The sequence below is a fragment of the Manacus candei genome, unplaced genomic scaffold (genome assembly GCF_025592945.1).
Source record: "Manacus candei isolate 608988 ecotype Guabito, Panama unplaced genomic scaffold, ASM2559294v1 h1tg000014l, whole genome shotgun sequence".
Lineage (NCBI taxonomy): Eukaryota > Metazoa > Chordata > Aves > Passeriformes > Pipridae > Manacus > Manacus candei.
The window spans coordinates 2,465,683-2,487,476 of NW_026138062.1; the positions used below are offsets into that span (position 1 = coordinate 2,465,683).

The following is a 21,794-nucleotide window of genomic DNA, read 5'->3' on the forward strand; positions in this document are numbered from 1 at the left end:
GACCTTATATATTTAAAAATTAGAAGAATTGCACGTTTTGGACTTGTTATTAAGGTGACATTTCAGTACTTTACCCTTACATCAGTGACAAATACGATGTACATACTTCTGCTTTATACAAGGTCATGGATTAAGCTAAGACCCATTTGTAATTTTCTGTGATGAATGAAATTGGAAATGTTAAAATGTTTCATTTATATAGGTTTGGGAAAAAAGATTTTTTTTTCAGTTTTGAAATTACATTTTATTTTAATCAAAACAAACAAGAAAAATTATAAAAGCATTAGATAAACTGCAAGCAAAAGAAACAAAGAACAAGTGAAAGGTTTTAGATTGACCTAAAATATTTTTGTTCTTTTTTTACAAAATAAAATGAAAAAATGCTGTTTTGTTTTAGGTTAAACAGATTTTTAAATTTCCCCCCACCACCAAATCAGAAAAGTCAGTATTGCCTGTCTCTAATTATGATATTATGATATTATGGTCAGGTTGTTTGCTGGATTTTGGAAATGTGTTTTTTTCCTGCAGAAAGGCAGGAGGCAAAGAGCAGGAGGCAAAGAGCAGGAGCAGTGAGTTCACCTTAATGAAGTCTGTACCTTTTACAGACCTTTACTCCTTGTATGGAAAGGCAAGACGCATCTATGGCCAAGTTAGAAAGTCACTTTACACTCCACATGTGACCTTTTTATTTTTCTCCTGTCTGAACCCTGTCAGACAATGTCAGACAACTTCCACCGTAAAGTCAGTGGAGTCCAAACCACCATCAACACTAGTTGTGCTGAGCATTTCTAAATTTCCTAAATTGGCAGCCTGAGTTAAGTATTTAAATGCACATTAAGCATTCAAAAAGAGTGCTCTCAAAGGTGCTAGGCATCTGCAACTCCATCTTCTGTCAACAGGAGGTTCAGATACCTATGTTTTTTCAAAAATCAAGCCTTTCCTTAAGCTAGGAAATATTGCTTGAGAGTAGGTAGCCGTCAGCAGGTGCTACCATTCAGCAGCTCTATTATTTTTCCAACTTCAAAGGCAGATGAGTGAGGGGTGGAAGTCCACATGGCCGTGGATAATGTAGCTGTGAGGAGCTAGCCATTTCACCTCTGAAACAATATTTGGTTTTGCAAAGCTCAACAGACAGTAAAGCAGAGTTTGTGCTGAAGAGCATTGATTGCTATTCTTTCACTGGCATGCCGAAGTCACTTAAAATAACACTTGGGTTTTTTGCTTGGTGCTTTAAGATATCATGTAAAGCTAACTGTAAAAACAGAGTTTGCTAGGTAGCATTACCAGGACCCATGCTTTTGTTAATAAAAACCTAAGGGATGTACTAGTACTGTATGTATATTCTAAGTGATGGTTAGAGAAAAGATAATGTAATGTTCATCCTGTATGTTAGAATTCTCTAATGGACGTGTTACATGGCTATTTGCTATTGCAGAACCACAAACTTTGGTGGCTGCACCGTCCCAACAGGGTGTCTGAGTGACCTGGTACACCAATCACAGTGTAACAGGCTGCATTACAGGACTCTGGGGCAAGGAACCTGCTGCTCTTGCTGTCTGCCAATACCCATAGGTGTCACCAGCACTTACTGGCAGGGGATGAGAAAGAAATCAAAGAAAATAACAAGAAAATAACTTTCTCCTAACAGTTAGCATACGACATTTGCTTCTCTCCTCCTTTGCCTAAAAAGTATTTTTCAACAACTGCCATAGTTACAACAAAGAGAAAAGGCTGCAATTGTTGAGTGGCCATTGCAGAGTACAGTATCACCTTTCCCATGCTCTGTGATGGGATGAATCACTGCACAGCCTCTACCCCAACTTCTCTTCAAAACCAGTCACACGCTTCATGGGATGTGGTTTTAAAAAGCAGCCTGTGACTTTTCAGGTAAAATTTCCATCTGCAATTTTTAAGATACTAATAAACATAGAAGAGCTTGGTATAATGAGTTTTTCAATAAACGACCTGAAATAAAAATCAAGTTATTTGTCTAAGCTACAGTAAATGTAGCAATATATTTAAAATGAAGAAGATACGCGTTATTTTAAGACATGGGCAGAAAGTCATACCGGTGAATCCCATTGAGGCACCTTCTCTTGATTGCCTGCGGAGCCCCTCTTCATCATGGAAATCGATGTAAACAAGGTCTATTGCTTGAAGGCCAAATGCCTTTGCCGTGACTATTATTTTTTGCCTGGCATACAGAATATCGTGAGTTTCCTTACTGCTTGTTGCACCTATGAAAATAATGAAAACAAAGAACAGCTGACAAGAGTCTTTTAAACCTTTCTGCTTTAAATATTTCCTGTTTAAAAAAAAAAACAGTAAAGTTTGAGATGCTATTTAACGAATTTAGAAAACAGAAGAGGGGTGTAAGGCTATATAGCCACAATGATACTCTTCTGAGGAAAAAAAATGCTGCTTTATCAAAAATAAAAAAAAAAAAAAGCCATCTCTTGAAACACTAGCTCATAAATTCACATTTTGATTTGGTTTAAATTAGAAGTTGTAAGACTGAATTCAGTGTAAGCTTTCTCTGGTGAGGACTGCTGATTTGGAACTAAAATGAAGTAATTATTTGATTTTAGTATTTACTGCATATACAGGGAGAAGCATTACAGCAAGAGAAGCTCTACAAAAATTGATATACTGGGTCCAACTAAATGGTTAAAAAATTCACACTGTGAATAGAATTGCACTTTCCTTCGTTCTGATTCTTGTCACAACTGATGTCCTAAGCTGAATATTTAAGCTTTAGTATTTGAATGAAAAAATGACGGTAGATGACTTCTGAGAAGAAGCAAAAGTATTCATGAGAATTCGTGTGCTCACAGGGCACCAGCTAATCAACATGCTCATGTGAAGACTAGTGGTAAAAAAATAATAATAATAATGTCACTATTTAGACACAGATTTCCAGTTTGTAAGGAATATTTTATAAAGCAATGCTAATTTTTACATTAACATACTTATTTTTAATTTAGAAGTTGATAGCTCTGTGCTTTTATATTTATTTTTAAACTGAATCAGAAGCTAAGTGGTCTCTTATAAAAGAAATGGTGAAGCACTTTTTATTTTTTAGGAAGGCTAATAGTGCTTTCATGTGAATATGTGGCTATATTGACATGTGACATATTTAAGTACATTTATGAAAGCAAAATGGAGAGAAGACTATTTGTGCATGATATCAAAAGCCTGACTGACAGTTGTCTATGAAGAAGTGATGAAGCAGACACCAGAATTTTAGAACTTTTAAATGTAGTTCTAAAAAGCATGTGCATATTGCTTATTTATATAATATTTTAAAATTATTTCAGTGACTCAACAGGTTTTTTTTCTCATTAATTTTTGGTGCTGAATGGCAAGAAGCACAAGTAAGTATCAGTGCCCTGTAAAACCCAGGGACCATGTTTTACATGTTTTAATTTGCCAATGATACATTCTGCACTGAAAAAAATTAATGAGAAAAGTGAAAACATAAAATGCAGAATCAAGTGTTGTCATTGTTGCTGTTGGATATGCCATGGGCTCCTCCAATGCAAATGCCATACATAAACATTTATAGTAAAGAGACAAGTAACAACCTATGCTGGCACGGAAATCCTCTCCTCCAAAGACAACTGCGTCCAAATGAAAGCCAACCTGGGATCCTTTTTTCAGTGCTTCTTCACAGACAGCCTTCAAATGAGAACAGAGTATTAATTTCTACAGAAATGCAGGATGGAGAGACTACAGAGGATATTACTGCAACTCAGTGTTACTGAAATACTTCAGCGAAATTTGGTCCTATTAAGCAAAGCCGTGGTAGGTGCTTGACTATGCACACTGTTTTAAAATGACTCAGCAAAAGAGAAAAAGTATTTTTCTTTCCCTGAGCACCTCTGTCCCTAGACTGGACAACATAAATACAGGACAACATATCAGGTTCCCCACCTTCTGGTTAACGTAATGCCCTGGGTATTACTGTGATCACTACTTCAGATATCTACGTAGCAATAAGAAACAAAACATTTGGCAAATACTGCCTAAAAGCAAGCAAAAAGTATTAAATTTGATTAGTTTGACATGCAATATATCTGCATGACAAACATCATTAAAGATGAGAATCTCTTTTATGAAATAAATATGAATGGTTTAGAATTATTGTAGATTCCTTATAGGATATAAGGATTTCTTATAGGATTGCCAATTTAAAGTCTTCTGCTACATATAACTAATAATTAGCTACGGAAGTTAAAAATGCAACAAGTGCTGCAGAAAAGCATTAAAATAAAAGTAAGAAAAATATTACTCTAAGAAGAGAGTAACAGTGCTATTTTATATCGATGTTTGGATAATATAAGTATTTTTTAAGGCTAAGGTACTTGGAGAGAGACAGATGTCATTACCAGCTCTACTAATGGGTGTTCTTCTAAGGTAGCTGGTGGGACACAAAATTGTTCTTTAACAGAGTGCTTTAAAAGGCAACTCTCCTGCCAACATCAGGAACTGCAATATTAAACCTCCACTATGAAATACTGTAGGTGAAGAAAAACCTCAGATGGTTCAAAATATGATTTAATTCTTTGTTTGTACACTGGACAGGAGCGTGTCCGTTTGGTTACTGCTTTATTATGCCCCTAGATAGGTTAGCGTGTGCTGTAAGATAAATGGCTGTATCAAATGAGCAGGCTGCCTGTGAGGCCTGCCGGTACTTCTGGAGGTACTTCTGATCTGTGTGTCCTCAGCTGGTCTGAAACTTTTCCCTTAGAGCATGGGAGGGGAACACAGAGTTTCTTGTCCATGCACACGGTCTTTCGCTTTCATTACCATGCTGCCTTGCCTTTCTGAAAAATCTGGACTCAATAGTAAAGGTGGGGGAGTGATTTATATTAAAATGAAATTTATAAATTACTCTAAAAAATGAGCATGTTTTTCAGATATTTTCAAAGTTAATTATAGTTCTAATATTAGCATTAAACACTCCATCATATGCACAAAGAAACTATACCATGGAATTTGGTTGTAATGTTATCAGTAGAAACCATTATAAAGATCCAAGTTTAGCAATAGTGAAAGGACGATTAACTCTTTTATCTAATTAAATGTTATACAGAAGTTGAGTCTGACAGCTACTAAATAGCCAAGTGTACTGTAACACTGAGTATTCCAAATATTTGGAGAAGCCTGTTTCCACTCCAAGTGTGTTCAAAACAATAACAGGAATGCAGAGAGGTTTTGTTATTTGGCATGGACTGTCTGGAACTGTTCTGTCACTGGAATATTTTGAATTTATGAAGGCCTTTACAATACAAACATCAGAGTTCAACGTGCAAATGTTTCTGGAGATTGAACAATATGTTTAGTATTTTTTAACCTCTCTTCCTTGGTGAAATTAGGGAGAGGCTGAGGAGTATTCTGCTTATCCTAGTTTGCTGAGATGGCAAAATATGAACACTTCAAGACTGGCTTACCTTGAAATTGAGCAAGCCCATTGCAGTTTCCACAAAGGGGATAAAATTCATTGGCTCTACAAGTGTTCGGCCTTTTAGATGATGTAAGAATTTGTCTGAAAACTAAAACTAGACAGAATGAGCTATCAGAGAGGAAAAAAAGAACAGTCTACTTGTATATATAACACGTTAAATATTCACCTGACTATAACGAACACCTCTCTCCACCCCAAAATCTGATAATTAAAAAAACTAAAGCAGCTTTTAACAAGGTCTGTGATTTGAAACTGCAGCATTCCCATACATTTGGAGGTTGGTTTGCAAGAAAAAAAAAAATCTAGGCTTAGCACCTCTCACCCTGGCTTAGTGCAATGCAAATCCGCGGGCCCTGGAAAACAATGAAGTGCTGCTGTACCTGAGGTCCGGTTTTGTTTCAGGTCCAGCACTGCCAGCACTGGAAGTACTCCCCAGCCTTCTAAGTGGCATCCGTATTATTCATTACGGCACCATTACCCTTTTGTTCAATAGGCTTTTCTTCATAATTTTTTAGCTTACCTAGGAAGGCCTTAAAAAGGAAGTTTAATTCTTTGAAGACCAAAGCTTGCCAATTTTTTCCATGAGACCAGTTCACAGCTAGCTCTGAGCTGCCAGTGGGGTAGCCCAAATTCCAAAATCTATCATCTGGAAACATACAAAAGCTCTTGCACAGATTTTTCCCCTTTCAAAAGGAAAAAAAAAAGGGGGGGGGGAACCTTCAGCCCTATATTGTAAATCTATTATATCTGTCCAGATCGCGTAATTTGTGTCAAGATAAACATATTGCAGGTACTGCAAAAATGTAAGTAAATAAAGACAGAAATAACATGCATATATTTTAAATTTAAGGAATATTCGACTATTAATGGATATCAAAGGAAAGGGAATTTTAATCATCTCTCCATTCAGTCTCAGTTGGGTAAATCATATCTAAGAGATTTGCATAAATATAAACCATCAAAGACTTTTCATCTTCAAAGGGGGTTTCAAGACCCTATAAGCTTTGTACTGTAATCATCGCAGGTCACAACCCTGCAGGAATAAGGCTGCTATGGCAACATAAAAAACTAATGCTTAAGGCTTAGCATAATATTCTGACTAATAGAAAGGAAACTCATTTTAAAAGCTGGCAGCCTATTTACCAGAAGCTGGATTAGAGGTGTTATTTCCCCTTTTAGCTTCCCCCCACCACCCCTCCCCAAAAGAAGGAAAAATCTAATCACCCAGATCTTGAGAAAAAAAAAAGCTTTGCAGCGATTTGCAGTAACTTTACAATTAGGCCAAAATAAATCACAGCTTTCTTCCATGAAGAATTCTGCCCTTCCCATTCCTGCTTTCATCGTCACTCTGGCCCTCTCTGTAACTTTTCTTTGGAGAAGAGAATTCCACTCAAAAATGTGCAAGGAGATAAAAAAAAAAATCAGTGCAATTCACTCTGTACAGTATGGCAGGTACTACAGTGACAGAAAACAGTAAAGTTGACCCAGGCAAATGCAAAAAATGAGGTAATATAATGGTATCAGCATATATTTTTACAATTCCTATCTGTTTTTTATTTTTTTAAGAGAAAAAAAATTGTAAAGTGCTACTGTGTGTATATTTTAGGTGCAAGTTAGGGTTTGTTTTATTTTACAGTATTTTAAAAGTCATGCTCCTGGGATTTTTGCTATCTTTTGTTTTGAAGGTAAAGCAAAAAAAAGAAAAAAAGTACATTTAATTAAATATTGCCTCCCTTCCTCTCCCTTGTAAAAGATTTGCAATAAGCACCAATACAAAAGGTAACGAGTGGAGAAGTTTCAATTAATTTTTTTTTTTTTTTTCCAAAGGAGACGATTAAATGTTTCCGGCCTGGTAAAGTGTTCATTTCAGGGAGAAAGGGGAAAAAAAAAAAAGAAGGCGGAGGAAAAAAAAAAACCACAAAGCTTGGGGAGGGGATGAAGTAGCAAGGCCTCAGCAATTCTTTCAATTCCAGTGCACACCCAATAGTGTGTTGGGAAGAATGCACACTGGTCAGGATTTGTGGGAGAATTGTCCCGCTACAAAGGAGGGAGAGTTACGCTTGTTATAGTCCAATAAGCCATGCCAGTCAAACAAGTACCCACACTAGGGACAAAAGGAAAGCAAGAGATTCTCACACAAAAGAAAACAAGTAAGCCCATCTTTTAGTTGTGCATCAGCCTCCAGGTTTTCTGCTGCACATAAATAAAAATGAAGGGAGGGGAGCGGGTGGAGGGAAAGAAACAGCTTCTGGGAGGCTGAAAAATCATGCCAGAGTGAATTTTGGGTAGATTGGAAAAAGAAGGTAGTGGCGTTAAGCAGAGTGTGTTCTTTGTGTGCAAAGGTTGGGCAAAGGGAGAGGGAAGCGAAAGGAGGACAATGAGGCAGAAGCTGCTGGGATTGGCTTGTTTTCCATGATGGAAATAAAAGTTAGTGAGAGGGAAGGTGGAAGAGGATGAGGGGACAAAGAGCCCTGGTATCCCACCTCCCTGCAAAACCTACTTGGTGGCAGCAAGGGCTCTGCCATTTTGGTATCATTAATATTCATTACTGACAAGTTACGTCTAACACTTACATGGCTGTAAACCCTGAGAGGTATACTCTGGTTAATTTAATTAAATGTTGGTGGAAGGGGATGGTGTGCCTTCCATCATGAGCAGCAGAGGCCAAAGGGGCAGCGCCACAGAACGGATGGGGCTTGTCACACCCTCAGCATATCGGGCTGTGCTCAGCTGTACGTTCATGCCTGATCTCCATGGTTTGATCAAGGTTAGATGCTGAGATTAAAATAGATCCTAATATGCCTGTCTGCCTTTCATCACAGCTTGCACACTTGCTAGTTGCTTGTCTAATGGTTTGCAAAAATATAAAGTGAATAATTAAGCATTATTCCTTTACTGTCATGTTGCAGCAATAATGGTATATCTAAAAAAGTGTCCCTCTTTTTTGACAATTAAAACAATTATAGCATAATTAGGCCTATTTCAAAGTTTTCTTAAGTAATTTGACATGCTAACCATTTACATTTCAGGTTTTTATTGGCTGAAAAGTCAGTTGTGAAACAAACACACCTGTCAGCAATTAAAAAGGAAGAAATAGAGAACTGTTCAGGAAATAATATCTGTGCTAATTAAAAACACTAGTTAAAAGCTTCCTGTTTGTTCCTCCAGTTGCCCCAAGGAGTGACCTTCCCCCCAAACCCATTTTTTCATATGTCGCTAACATGGTTTCCCATCTTCTGCTTCCAATGCACGTAACTAAGGCTCATGGACAGACACTAATTTTGCTTTTTAGAATAGTTAGAGAAGCATCAGGCACTTACTCTTCTATTTTTGATCATGAACTCTGACAGCAATATTGGTTCTTGGTTGACCGTGGGAGAAATAAACCTGGTTTTCTTTATTAATGCAACATGGTCCATATATGTTTTTTATACAACACATCACACACACATTTAAGTGGATGCATTTCCCAACTAACTTAGCCAAGCAACAACATTATATGGTATATTTGCAGCCTTCCCCTTAACTTAGAGTCATTCATGTCTGTGCCTGTGTGAACTTGGCCCAAGAGCTTCAGTCAAAAACTACTGTGTTGTTGGTACTCACCCATCTTATTTCTTCAGCATTTTCAACCTTTGGCAGCATCATGCTTGAAGGAAGGGTCTTGGACTGCAAAAGTACCTCTAGATCTTCTTCTGCATGGCCGCTGGACACAGAGTTTATCCTGACACATTTTTCGGCATGGCCAAAGTCAAACTCTTCAAGGGTTTTCACAATGGCCAGTCTTGCTTCTTTCTACAATATATATGAGTTTAGAGGCACAAGAAAAGAAAAATAAAGAATATTTTCTATTGACAGAAAAAGTCACTGAGAAGAAAACTTGTTGAAATACATAGGGAAAAAGCTGGACAGCCAGTATACTGGTGTCTCTCAAATGACTGTCACTCTTGGAGCAGTCGTCACCAGCACCTTGCAATTTTACCTTCCACTTTACTGTTTCTTTATAACTGGTAAATTAAATGCTTAGGGTTTCTACCAAAACAAGACTTTTGTGTCTGCTACTGCTGAACATGACTAACAAACGCAAATCTTTACACTAAGAAAATGTGTTGCACTAACTATCTACTGTCTCAAAAAATGGAATGTTATTAAATCTGCATAAAACAACTAATTTTTGTAATTCATCTCTGTATTGCCTGGACATCAATAAGCACAGATGTACATATGCATCTTTGGTTTTCCTTTTCTGCATGTATTCAAAGTGTATTAAAGCCAGTAGTAGAGTTTACAACTCGCATGTGAAAACAACACTGAAATAACTTGGAGATTTTTCTTAAACCTCATAAAAAGATATTCTGCTGGCAAAAAACAAAATCTCCAAAAACACATGCTTCTCCTGGTAGCTTGCTTTGTGAATGCAGATTTACAAATCCGTTAAACAGTTGATTTCCATGAAGAATACTTGCATGCTTTTCTGAAATCAAGTGAATTTCTTGGCCTTGAGAAAGGGGTAGGGGTGGAAGGAGGGTGCTGGGCTCCCTGCTTCCTGCCAACTACAGTTTCAACCCCAAATTCCTTCCACTCACCAACAGCCCCTAACAAATTCGCATTGTCAAAATGCACACTTATCAAAAGTCATTTCATTTGTGAAGAGTTTTTATGGGGCTAATAAAACTTTAAAGCTCCTGACTCATGGAGGTTCAGTAATGACTTTAACAATATGCAGTCGCTGAATAGGGAAGCTTTTCAAGAAAACAGGCAAACTCAAGGGGAAAAAATAATAATAAAAAAAAAAATCATCAAAGTTAATATCCAGGCTAATACCAATCAGCAAGAGAGCACATGACAGTAGATTTAAACCAGACGGATACAAATCTCTGCCAGTGAGAGGAGCAGAGGTGGTTTCCCAGTGTGGTCTGAGTTAAACAGTGTGAGGGAACAGTAGCTTACAGTTGTCAGGCCCGATGAGAACAGCGTCTCCCAGGCCAGTTTAAGACAGCTCTGCAGCGTACTGATTTACAGGGCTGGGACCCCTGATAATTAGGGTAAGTTTAGAGCAAAGCAGTTGATGGCTCTAACTGGTTAAAAGGAAGGAATAATGAAGCAGAAAGCTAATGAAATCTGAAGTGAACAGCCTTCAGCTTGGGGCTACTAGCCATGCTTCTCCCGAGGTTGGGAGCATATGCCCGTTAATCGGACAGACAGGCACAAGGAGCCCATGAATGTATCCCTGTGTTGCGATCAGGGGGCACGTTCAGATGTAATCTTTGGAAAATGAAACCCAAAACATTTGAACTGCTGTGAATGGACTTTGTCTGGGGCCATTAGGGAAGCCACATAAAGATGTATGCAGTTTAGTACAAACATGTCCAGCTGGAAGACAGCTCTGGTGCATAGCTGTCTAAAATGACTCTTCCAAATTAGGTAAACCGAACCATATGATGCTAATACCGGGTAATACAAGTCCCCTATGTTTTCCTTCTCTAACCAGAGGTAATGGGTTTCTAGGGCTGGGCTGAAAGCTTCTGGATATGATGCTTAAAAACACACTCCAAGCCAATTTATGCTTTTAATTAAAGTCAGATTATCACTGTTTCAGCACACACCGATCCAATTTACAAAAGAGAGATCTCTCCAAAGTATCCACTAAGGCAGCATCCAATTCCAAATGAAGGCACATCTCTAGCAAACTTGCAAACTAATTTGTTGTGATTTTTTTTTCCCCAGAATATAATAACAAGTAATAGATCGTCTCATATCTCTTTTTCTCCTCAGTCTGCAAACTCCCTTCCCAAAAAAGACAGATCATGTCTTTCTAGGTATATTTCCATACAAAACACTTATTAACAGGCTGTTGCTGTTATCAATTTACATAAACTAAATGTGCATCCCTCTGGTACATATCCCAAAAATAACCAACAACTTCACTGAATTTATACCAACCAACAAACATGGGGAGGGGGTTGTTGTTTTTTCCCCATATTTTAATAGAAAATATGTTGTTATGTTAGTTAACACACCCATGCCATCTGTTAGGTTGAGAATTGATGCATTTTCTTAGAACCGCTACATTTTAGATCTGCCTGCCTAGATACTCCAGGAATGGAAACATTTCCCTTCCGTGATATAGTACTTCTATCACTGCAGTTTCCACATCAAGATTCAATTTATGTTTTTAATTGTGGAACAAACTGAGGGCACCTGGCTGCCAAAGCCAGAGCTCATGATGGGGCTGACTCAGTGCCGACCCTTCCTACAATGGAGAAAATCCCATTGATGTTCGTGGGGTGTATCAGCTCTCCACGCAGGTTTCCAATAAAACATTTCATGGGTAAATAAAAAAAAATATGCTAAAACCTCTGACTAAATCTAAAACCATGGAGGAAAGGAGAGCCCTTTCTGCCTTGTTACACAGGGAAATGTAGGTGCTACTCTTATGGTAGGATTAATGAAAAAGCGAAAATTCTAAGCTAGGTAAACTACTTTAACATAAAACAGAGAAAAAAGTAGTCCTTGACATAATAACATATTTACAGAAGTAGATGCAGAAATAAACACATTTTTCAGACACTGCCAAGAATGAGCAAATGAGAATTTTTAAGGAATGGTGAAAGAAGTTATTTGCCCTGTTCTTCACACAAGAACTACAACATCAGATAATACTTGGTCATGAAAGAATAGTTAAGAAAGAAATAAACTTGATTGTTAAGTAAACTATTCCATGCCCAGGTTGGGATGATGGTATCCTCATTGGGTCCTGCATGAGTAGGGTTCTTAACTGAACTAGGGAGAAAGACAACAGAGAGCTTCATGGTAAACTGTGGTACTACTAAAGATATTAAATTTGCAACCTGTGTTGGAAAGCCCACTGGGAAAAAAAGTTGTTCAGGGTGGCTACTTTAGTATCCCTTCTGTTTGACTCTGAGGAGGACACAGGAAGATATTCATTACCACGTGCAGCTACGCCAACTGGAGAAGATAAAGATTTTGGTGACACAGCATTGCTGACAAATCCACTGCTACCCAGACACACAAACCCTGAAATAAAAATTGGGAATACGCGTATTGCTGGCTCGACTGGCACCCATTAAACCTAATAACTAACCATTCTCGAGAGTTTCTAGCTCTGAATTATCAAATCTGCAAAGAAAACAACATCCGTCCACTTTTACACTCCAGTGGAAGAGGTGGTCCCTCGCGGCAGGGCTGCGCGGTCTCGCCATCTGGAGAATAAATCGAGTGTGAAGTACAGTATAGTTTGGGACCAAGCTCCGTGGCGGCAGCCCAGCAGTTAGTTCATTAGTCCCAAACTTGCGGGGATTAGTGCGGTATCAGCTCTACTGTTGGATGGGATCAGGCAGGCAGAGCGCGAGACTTGAGGAAGGGGGTGGTGCTAAAGAAGGAGCCCTTTGGGCTTATTTATAAAACTACACAGTATAAGCGCACCTAAATAGGTGCTTTTGGTTAACAGTATTAGAAACAGTTTCCTATCGGCTGAATCAGTACCTTTTCATTTTTCCTTCTTTTCTTTATTTCCCCTGATTTTTCCTTTAAGTTATATGTCATGAAATAGAAATTTCTGCTTCAAAACAGAAGGAATGCCAATGAGCTGGAAGCTCAGCCACCCACTCACTCTGGACACACTGTTAATACAGCAAAAATGAAGCAAAGATGGTCAGATTAACAGCAGATGGAAAAATTACATTTTCTTCTTTCTTTTCAAACTGGTATGATACCCTAGAAATCAGTTTTCCAGCACTGTGATTTCTAGACCTACCTGATTTTGAGGACAAAATTTCCGTTTTGCTTTAACATTCTTGCCTAGTTGTACCCTCTTTTTTTCTAAAGACCTTCAGGTCTTAATTATAAAGATAGTGGTCATACTTAAAGATATGTTTATGTATAGATCTCACCCTGTTAAAATCTTTTGGTAATAATTCTTCATATGGAAATATAAATATGTGATGCGCTGAAATGGCGGGCCAGGATCTATCATCCCCATTGCCATAATAAGTTGGCATATTTCAAATGGGAGAGGAAAAATTAATTACTATAATCACAATTGAAGTTCTTTTTTTGTGACAGGTCTGACATGATAAAAACATACAATTATGTGTTAATGTTAATTCCTTGGAGCGGTTTGTTTACAGGACTTGACATTGCTGAATCTTTTGTCACTTATATTAGTGCCTGCCCTACGAATGTGCCTTTCAAATAAGATTTCGCAGAAGTGCACATATATATTATATACCCATAGTGGCTTTTGTGCGGAATTGAGTTTCTGCAGGAGGAAAGCCTGACATTTTTTGCATGCTTAATTTTCCATCAGTGAAGTGATGCCGTACAGAATGATATTTCATTTAGTTTCAAATTCACAAATGAGGTTGTCAAGCAAAAAGACAAATTACATTTGTTTTTAAGGAAACAAAGAGAACTCTTAACTGTGGGGCAGAGCATTTCTGAGAGCAGGAGGTGCTTGTCTCATGAGACTTGCCTTGTACCTTACATGCATCAGGTACTTGTGAGGAAAAAAATCTTTGAAATGGCAAATACTTATTTCTAGTTAGCCTTGTTAGACTGAAAAACTGTTGTAAAATATGCATACATCACAAAGTCTCCTGGAAGTGGTTATTAAATATTTTCTTATTGTTATCCTTGAGCAGGTAATCAGTTAATGAGTTTTTAAAGACTTAGGAAATTTTAAAACACATTTTCTTTTGGTTCAACATGGAATACACCAAACTCACCATGTAACTTATCCTAAATGAAAGAAGGAGCAGCAGTGGGGAAGAAGAGGGGGAGTAGGGTCTCCATCATGTATGTCAGTGTTTCTCCTCTGTTTTTCATGTGTTCAGGCAAACACATGCTTTAGGGTAATGCAAGACACTGATTTTTTTGCTACTCTTTCCTGAAATCTTTAAATTATTTCTTTAATAATTATTTGGTCTATTCAAGCCTTTTCTTTTTTTTTTTATACCAACCTTTTCTCTTGTCTGAAAAAGATTCTTCATGACATAATGACGTATCTAACTCTGTGCATCTCTAGCATCTGCTGCTTTTCTGTCTGCTCTGCTAATTGTCTTTACATGCAGTATATGGTCTAGCAACACTAAAATGACACAAACGTCGATAATCAGCATTGTGAACTAAGCAACAATTTAATTATGCTCTGCTGAGGAAACCTAATTTCTTTGCCCATTTTCTTAGAAGTTTCATTTAAGGTTTAGGAACACATCAGTGCACCTATCAACAATATATATCCTGTGGTTTTAAAAGACACGATCTCTTAAGCTGTCTAGGAACAGCTGGGAGCAGCTTGCCGCCATGTAACTTTAGCCTCTCCCCTCCTCTACCAGCATGGTCAATGTGGATCCTGGAGATATTAGGTGGGGGCCTATCCAACATCATCACAGTTGGACAATTTCCCTATATGCTGATCAGGTGGCTCTCCTGAGCTGCTGTGAATGTGGAGAACTAGAGAACAAGAGCTCAAGGTCCACCCAGGTAGCAGTCCACAACCCAAGGCTCATGAATCCTTATAAACCTTTAGGGGTGCTTAGCTATGTAAGCAATACATTTCTTCTGAGCCTAAGTATCCAAGGATGTGTATATTAGTACAATAGCAAGACATTTTCACAAGTTGTCATCAAGATATTTTTCTGACTTGCACATATCTCATAGAAATTTAAACAGAGGCCAGTAGGATGCTAAAATGAACTGGCACATAGAAATATTCACATAATATGAGTTCTGAGTATAAATATGTCAGTAGTAAAAATAATACAGTGTGGTATGTGTGCATGTGTGTGTTCATAAACACAGACAGGATTATACCTTACAACTATGTGTACAGAAATATTTCAAGAGGTTTTTAATGACAGCACTATATACAACAGCTTCAATAAATGAAAATTTTGTTCATGTAAGTAGGCAGCTATCCTTCTGTCTGCCAACTTTTATAAACACTTACAAAAGAGATGTAAACAACCTTTCAATTATGACAAATCCAGATAACAGTAATTTAAGCTGGCTGCAAGATGTAGTCTCATTACTTTTTTCCCTGGCTTTCTGAGGGTACTTTTGGTTTTGTGACAGATTAGCATCACAAATGAAAATTCTTTAGACGCATTAGTGTTAATTAGTCTTCCTGAACAGTCCAAATGAGCTGCTGCATGATGAAATAAGGCCACAAAATACACAATCTGATGTATCAATAAAGAAAAGAAAAGGTTATACTTTTCTTTTATCTGGCACATGAACTGAACTGTATGTTATGATTATTTTTTATTTAAAAATTAAAAAAAATTGAAAACAGTCTAAGATATATTTACTTGGCAGTATGTAATGGATAATTATGGAAAATGTGTACATTTAACTATCCATTTTTAATTTTATAAATGCATCTTTTTGTTAATGCTGATAGTGAAATACATTAATGTCTGTCAAAAGTACATCTACTTTAGCAAACTATCAATCCCTGTTCAACAGCTGATTTCAAGTGCGATGATTCAAGTGAGATATGGATCAAACGTTTTGAAGATCATCAAATGGGTACTGTCAGAGGCACTGTTTAATTACTGCCTCAATTATTTAATAAATTAATTGAAAAAAATACTTAAAGCCAAGAGAAGTAAACAATGGTTTTCAGAAAAAAAAAACAACTGACCAGAGGCTTATGTCTGCTTGTACTGAAGGAACTAGTGTCTGCTCCAAGCAGCTTAGAAGCCCCTAGGAATGAAGAAAGCATTAAGGAAAGTCAGGTCAGCTGTACCATGGCATTTTTCATCCTTTCTCTTTCCTGGAAGAAACTCTTCCCAGTCTACCTACAGTCTCAATAAAACTAGGTGTTTCAATGAGAAAGCTTGGAACAACTGAGCATGTTTTCTGGTTGTGCAAATACTGATTAACAGCTCTTATCTCAGTTTTCACAACGTGCCTAATCTGTGTTGGTAAATTAGCAAGTTAATATTCTGTAATGTGATCAAAACCCCATTGAATGCCCTAAGTCCAAGTGTTTACAGGTCATGTTAATAGTAAAATTGTAATTGTACGAAAAAACCTCTCAACTCTTCATTTTCAACTTATATTTCGTTAAGTGGTGTCACCTTGTAGATGCATATGTTTCCATGCAACGGGTTTAGTAGGGGATTCATGGCCCTAACTGGTCACTCAGGTATTTTATGCTGGGTAAGGCGCTCCCAGGAAGTCCTTGCACCAGGTGGGGTCTTGAGCCATCTAGAAGAGGACTTCTGAAACCACCTTATCTCACAGGCACTTTTTAAAGCAGAGATTACTTTATGTGGTCCTGTATGCCCTTGTGAGATCATGCCATTAGTATCAATTTCCATTTATAGACCTTCTGAGAAAATCTGTACCATTGGATAACATAGCTCCCAGCTTCACCTGAAGGTCTTGGACCCCAGCTGCCCACAAGGCACAACTGCTCATGTACATTCAGACTCTCCTTTGGAGGACTGAATCATCTGTTTCTTCCAAATCACAACACAGGTGTGGTTTCAGAGATGGATCTCTCCAGGCATCATGCCCAAAGAGTGGCTTGAGGAGGACTGTACCAAGTTCAACTGCCTCCATCCTGCTCAGTCCTGTGACACAACCTGTGATCCCTCAAACACTCCCATAAGCCATCTTGCCATGCCCCAGGGTATGCAGCACATATCCTTGGATGAAGTTTAACAACCCCCCCACTGATATGCCACCCTGCTCATCTGATGGAAATTAAGAAAAAACACCTAGAAAAATGATCATACTACAGGTCCATCAAATCCCCACGTGGAGACACAGGGCACTCGTATGCTACTTATCCATCACTGCACTTAGTCTGCTCTAGAGATTTGCCCCTATGCCGTGGGCTCAAACCCCTCTGTTGCACTAGTGAGGGCAGCAGGGATCTCTCCTTGGATCAGATGCATTTAGCATTGTAGAAGTAGCCTGTAATTGCAGTAATTCCATGGGAAACTTTGATCTAACAAGCTTCTCGCTAAATTGACACAACTCTTGCCTTCCTACAAAGCAAACTGGTTTTATAGATGTGTTTCACAGCCAGTGCTTATGTCAACAAAACCCCACCTCACTATACCGTATTTTGCCAGAAATCCTTCTTCTTTCTCTACCAGAAGGGCTTCCTTCTGATAGAGAGCTCACTTGGATGGGTGACTGGGATGAGTCAAGGAACCCATGCATCCCACTCCACCCCAAATGCAGGTTTTAGCACCTCCTGCAGGCAACATATTCTCAGATGCTCCTGCTGATGATATAAAGCCTGTTACAGCTAGCTGTTCACTCTTGGCAGAGTCCTGGAAGCATGGGCACTAGTACAAAAGCAACTGCACTCCCTTCTTTCCACCCCCACATCCCAGAAGTGGGAGAGAGGAAACAGCACTAGAATGCCATGTCCCACATATCCTTGCATCAGCAGTGACTAGCTGAGGCAGAGACTGATCCCTGATATAAAATAAAATATTAAAAAAACCCTCCATGACTCATGCATTCATGACAAGGAGTAAGAACCTTTTAGAAATGACTTCACTTGTTTTCTGTGGTCTAAACCAAACCTGACAATGTGAATTTTTCCCTGCCTAGACCTGTGATTGGTGTCAAAGGAACTGAGATTTTTTTCTCCAGTTTGAAAATGGGACCTGAGAACATGGTTATTTTCTGGGTCAAATCTCACCCGTGTTAATCCTACAGTTGTAGGATGGTATTTGTACACCACCGATAGATGTACTGATATAATAAAATACATACCCTTATAGACATGTGGAGTGGAACCCTTAATTGATTACTGGTTTTCTTCAAAACCTCATTAAGTTCCTCATTTAGATATGCCTGACAGCAGTGGAACAAGTTACTGGAACTTGTGACATTTCTTTCCCTAAGCTTTTCTTCAACTTTTTGATGAAATTAATTATTTTTAAATGCTAGGTTGACTGAGAAGGTCCTCCTTAGTGTGGCTTCTGGAATACCTATGAAGTTTGAAGTAAGGTTGGTGCATATTCCCCAATAAAAGGATAAAATAAATCAACATGGGATTATTTCTGCAAGATCTAAGCAGTTCCTACCCTCTTCTGCTTATTCCCACTCCATGCCCCACTTCTTCCCCATGCAAGCATTTCCAATGCGACTGTTTCTTGAGCCAAGATGCAAACTGAATCACTGGAGCAATCCCATTAGAGAAACTCAGGCTTTTCTGGGTGGGAGAGTAGAATTGTTTTTATTTCAGACCATTTAAGCAGTCCTGTTTACAGGCTGGTCATACAAACAATTGCATTTCTGCAAGCAAGGGCAAAGGGTGACAATAAGTAGCTAGGAAGGGCAGCATGGAAATAGGAACTTCTTGAGCTGTTTTTGCTTCCACCAGTCAGCCAGCTAAGCACCCATCATTTCACTTGTTTCGTGCCAATAAGGAGAGTAGTAGGTAGGATCCAAAAAAATGCTTGCATCCCTTAACAACCAACACTACAAGCTCCCATTCTTACATCCATATGTATTTATCCATAATCCATATACATACCTAGGCATAATAACCGACCTGGGCATCTGGAAGCAGAGCACCTTGTTAAGTTGTTGATCACTTGACTAACACAACTTTTGCCTTCACTTACATTGTTCCCTTCACAATGTTACTCTGAATATGTGGGGCTTCTTCACCTATGCCTTTGTTACCTACTCTTATATCGATCCAAATCCAACATGGATTTCATTCACTTCAAGTAGACTGTCAGGTTTTGAGCTCAAATTCTTTACATATGGTTTAACAGGTATTTTCTGTCACTTCCTGGACAATGATTCTGCCAAATGCAGAGTCAGTAAAAGACTAATAAAAAGATGGGCTTGGCTTTGGACCATTTCTGAACACATAGAGTGGATGCTGGGGTCAGCCTGGACTTTGCTTCTGTACTGATGGAACTACTTCAGATTTATTTGAGACCAATAACATTAAGTTGATGCAAAGCTCTGGCATGAAACTGTTTGCTAAAATGCTACTAGCAGTATAATTTATTTTCCTGTGTGAATGAAATTCCTGGACAATAAGGATTTTACAGCAACATAATTGCATTCATACAGTACTGCTACTTTGTTTATCTTATATTAATTTTAAGCCAAGAGTGATAAAATGGAATTCAGTATTCACAAGTTTCACACCCATTAAACTGCTTTTTTTTCCTCACTTTTTTCTTTCCTCTCGCATTTTTGCCCAATTTGCTTTATTATTGGGTAACTGTCTGGACTAAGTATGTATTTAGCAATTTTATTTGTCCCTTTGACTTGATATAATTCTCCTTCTTGATCTGAATGAAGGACTGACAAAAGAGAGTCAAGTAAATATGTTCTACTTATCTAACAAATGTTTTTTATGGGAAACTGTTCTGCTTTACTTGCTAAACCTGTTTACACTTTTTGATTGCCCCAGTAATAATGTGTTTGGTATTGAGAACAGAAGGTAGTTTTTCCCCCAGAGTGTTCAGAGACATCTTCTGCATCCAGAATCCCCTCTCCCATCCCCTGCATCAGGTGCAGGTTAACCCTGGTGGGACTCAGGTGATACTCCCTTCCCTTTTCTTGGCTGTGGCTGCTCCCTCTGCTGCCAGACTGCCACCAAGCATCATGTCTGTTTGGCAGCTGCCACTGTAACCTCCGGAAGCTCCCTGGCTCATTCCAGCTGGGCACCAAGGCACTGTCCCCAAGCACTGTGTTCACAGTGCTTGCGCTGGTGTGTGGTTATGCTGCTGGATACAGAAGGTTGTTTGGGTCCTTCGCTAGTTAAGGTGTCTTTGCTTTTGCTCAGGATGGGGCTGTAGCCAATACAGTCCAAAGTGGTCCTGCTGGTTGCTCTGCATCTAGAGAACTTCACTAGAGAATTTTCTGAGGACAAAACACACAGTGATATCAGTGTTCTTTGGCTTTATCTGTTGACAAGTTCTCTACCCATTTCTTTCCCTACTCTTTGATTTGACATGCAATCATCAGTAAACTTCCTAGGAATTCTCTTTGGAGGCAGAAGATTTCTGCAGCACAGGTGCAGGAAAGAGGCTGTTGTCCTTCTTGAGCCCACTAGACCACTCCAGTGTCTGAGGGTGCTGTACCAGGTACAACAGTACAGGAAACTGTTGTAAAGCCTGTATCTTACCAAAGCCTCTTTCTTTTCTGGTTCTTCATTCCATCTATCACCTTCCTCAGTGGGCTTCAGACAGAGTCAAAGAATCCCAGAATGGCTGAGGTTGGGAGGGACCTCTGGGAGTCATCTGTCCAATTCTCCTGCTGAAGCAGGGATACCCAGAGCTGCTCACCTGAGACCACGTCCAGATAGGTTTTGAATATCTCGAAGGCTGGAGACACCACAACCTTTGGGAATCTTGCCAGTGCTCGGTCACCCTCACATTGAAAAAGTGTTTCCTGATGTTCAGAGGGAACCTCCCAAGTGTCAGCTTGTGCACGTTGCCTCTGCTCCTGTCATGAGGCACCACTGAGAAGGACCTGGCTTCCACCCTTCCTTTAAGTCTTTATATACATTGATGAGTTCCCCCTGAGCCTTCCCTTCTCCAGGCTGAACAGTCCCAGCTCTCTTAGCCTCTTCTCATAGGAGAGAGACTCCAGTTCCTTCATCATCTTCAGAGCCCGTTCCTAAGGTCTCCCCACTATGTCCATAGCTCTACCACACTGAGACCTCTGGCCTTCTCTTCCAAATTATTTGCAAGGTTTAGAAGTCCTCTCTGCTATTTGTCAGAAGTCTTTGACCATATTAAAACTGTCTACTTCTTTTTAATTTTTGAAAAATGTTAAGGTTCATTTAAAAAAAAGTACTAGTATCCAGCACTTCACTTTATTTATTAATATTATTTTTTTAAATTCCCGTGTCCCTCCATGCTCTCAGCATCACCTTTTCCAATACAATTCTAATTTCCAACTGAGTGATTTGATCTTTGCTTTAAGACAATTTTTCATCTGTTGCTTATTTGGCTTTATTTCTTCTTGACCAGGTTTCACAGCTTCAGATTCTGTGTTGGCAGTTTCTTGGACAGTTTTCCTTTCCTGTTGACCAGATATAATCTCTGCCAGTATGGATGCTAAGTCTTCTATTGCTGGCCAAGTGAGAATCAATCATGCTGGATCTTACTAATATAAATCTACACTTAATAGAAATGTAATTCTCTTGGGAATTAATATCTACCCTAACATAAATTTTGTCACATTTTATGAATAATTAGGAATATTAATTAATTATTCTATCCTACTTCCATGCATGTTTGCAAATAGATGGCTATCAGGATAATTAAAATAGCAAGACAAGAGTAGCAAAATGGCTTCA

General features: G+C 38.7%; 1 protein-coding gene across 4 annotated transcripts in view; it reads right to left on the reverse strand.

The window, feature by feature from the left end:
* Positions 1 to 21,794, reverse strand: part of CLYBL (citramalyl-CoA lyase) — a 167,949-nt gene that overhangs the window by 19,821 nt on the left and 126,334 nt on the right. For all 4 annotated transcript variants that reach the window (XM_051780642.1, XM_051780644.1, XM_051780641.1 and 1 more), the window contains exons 3-6: positions 9,074 to 9,262; positions 5,454 to 5,555; positions 3,585 to 3,678; positions 2,070 to 2,237 (exon numbers count right to left, since the gene is read on the reverse strand). In XM_051780642.1, the coding sequence (XP_051636602.1) occupies positions 2,070 to 2,237; positions 3,585 to 3,678; positions 5,454 to 5,555; positions 9,074 to 9,262 (553 nt within the window). The remainder of the gene's footprint in view (positions 1 to 2,069; positions 2,238 to 3,584; positions 3,679 to 5,453; positions 5,556 to 9,073; positions 9,263 to 21,794) is intronic.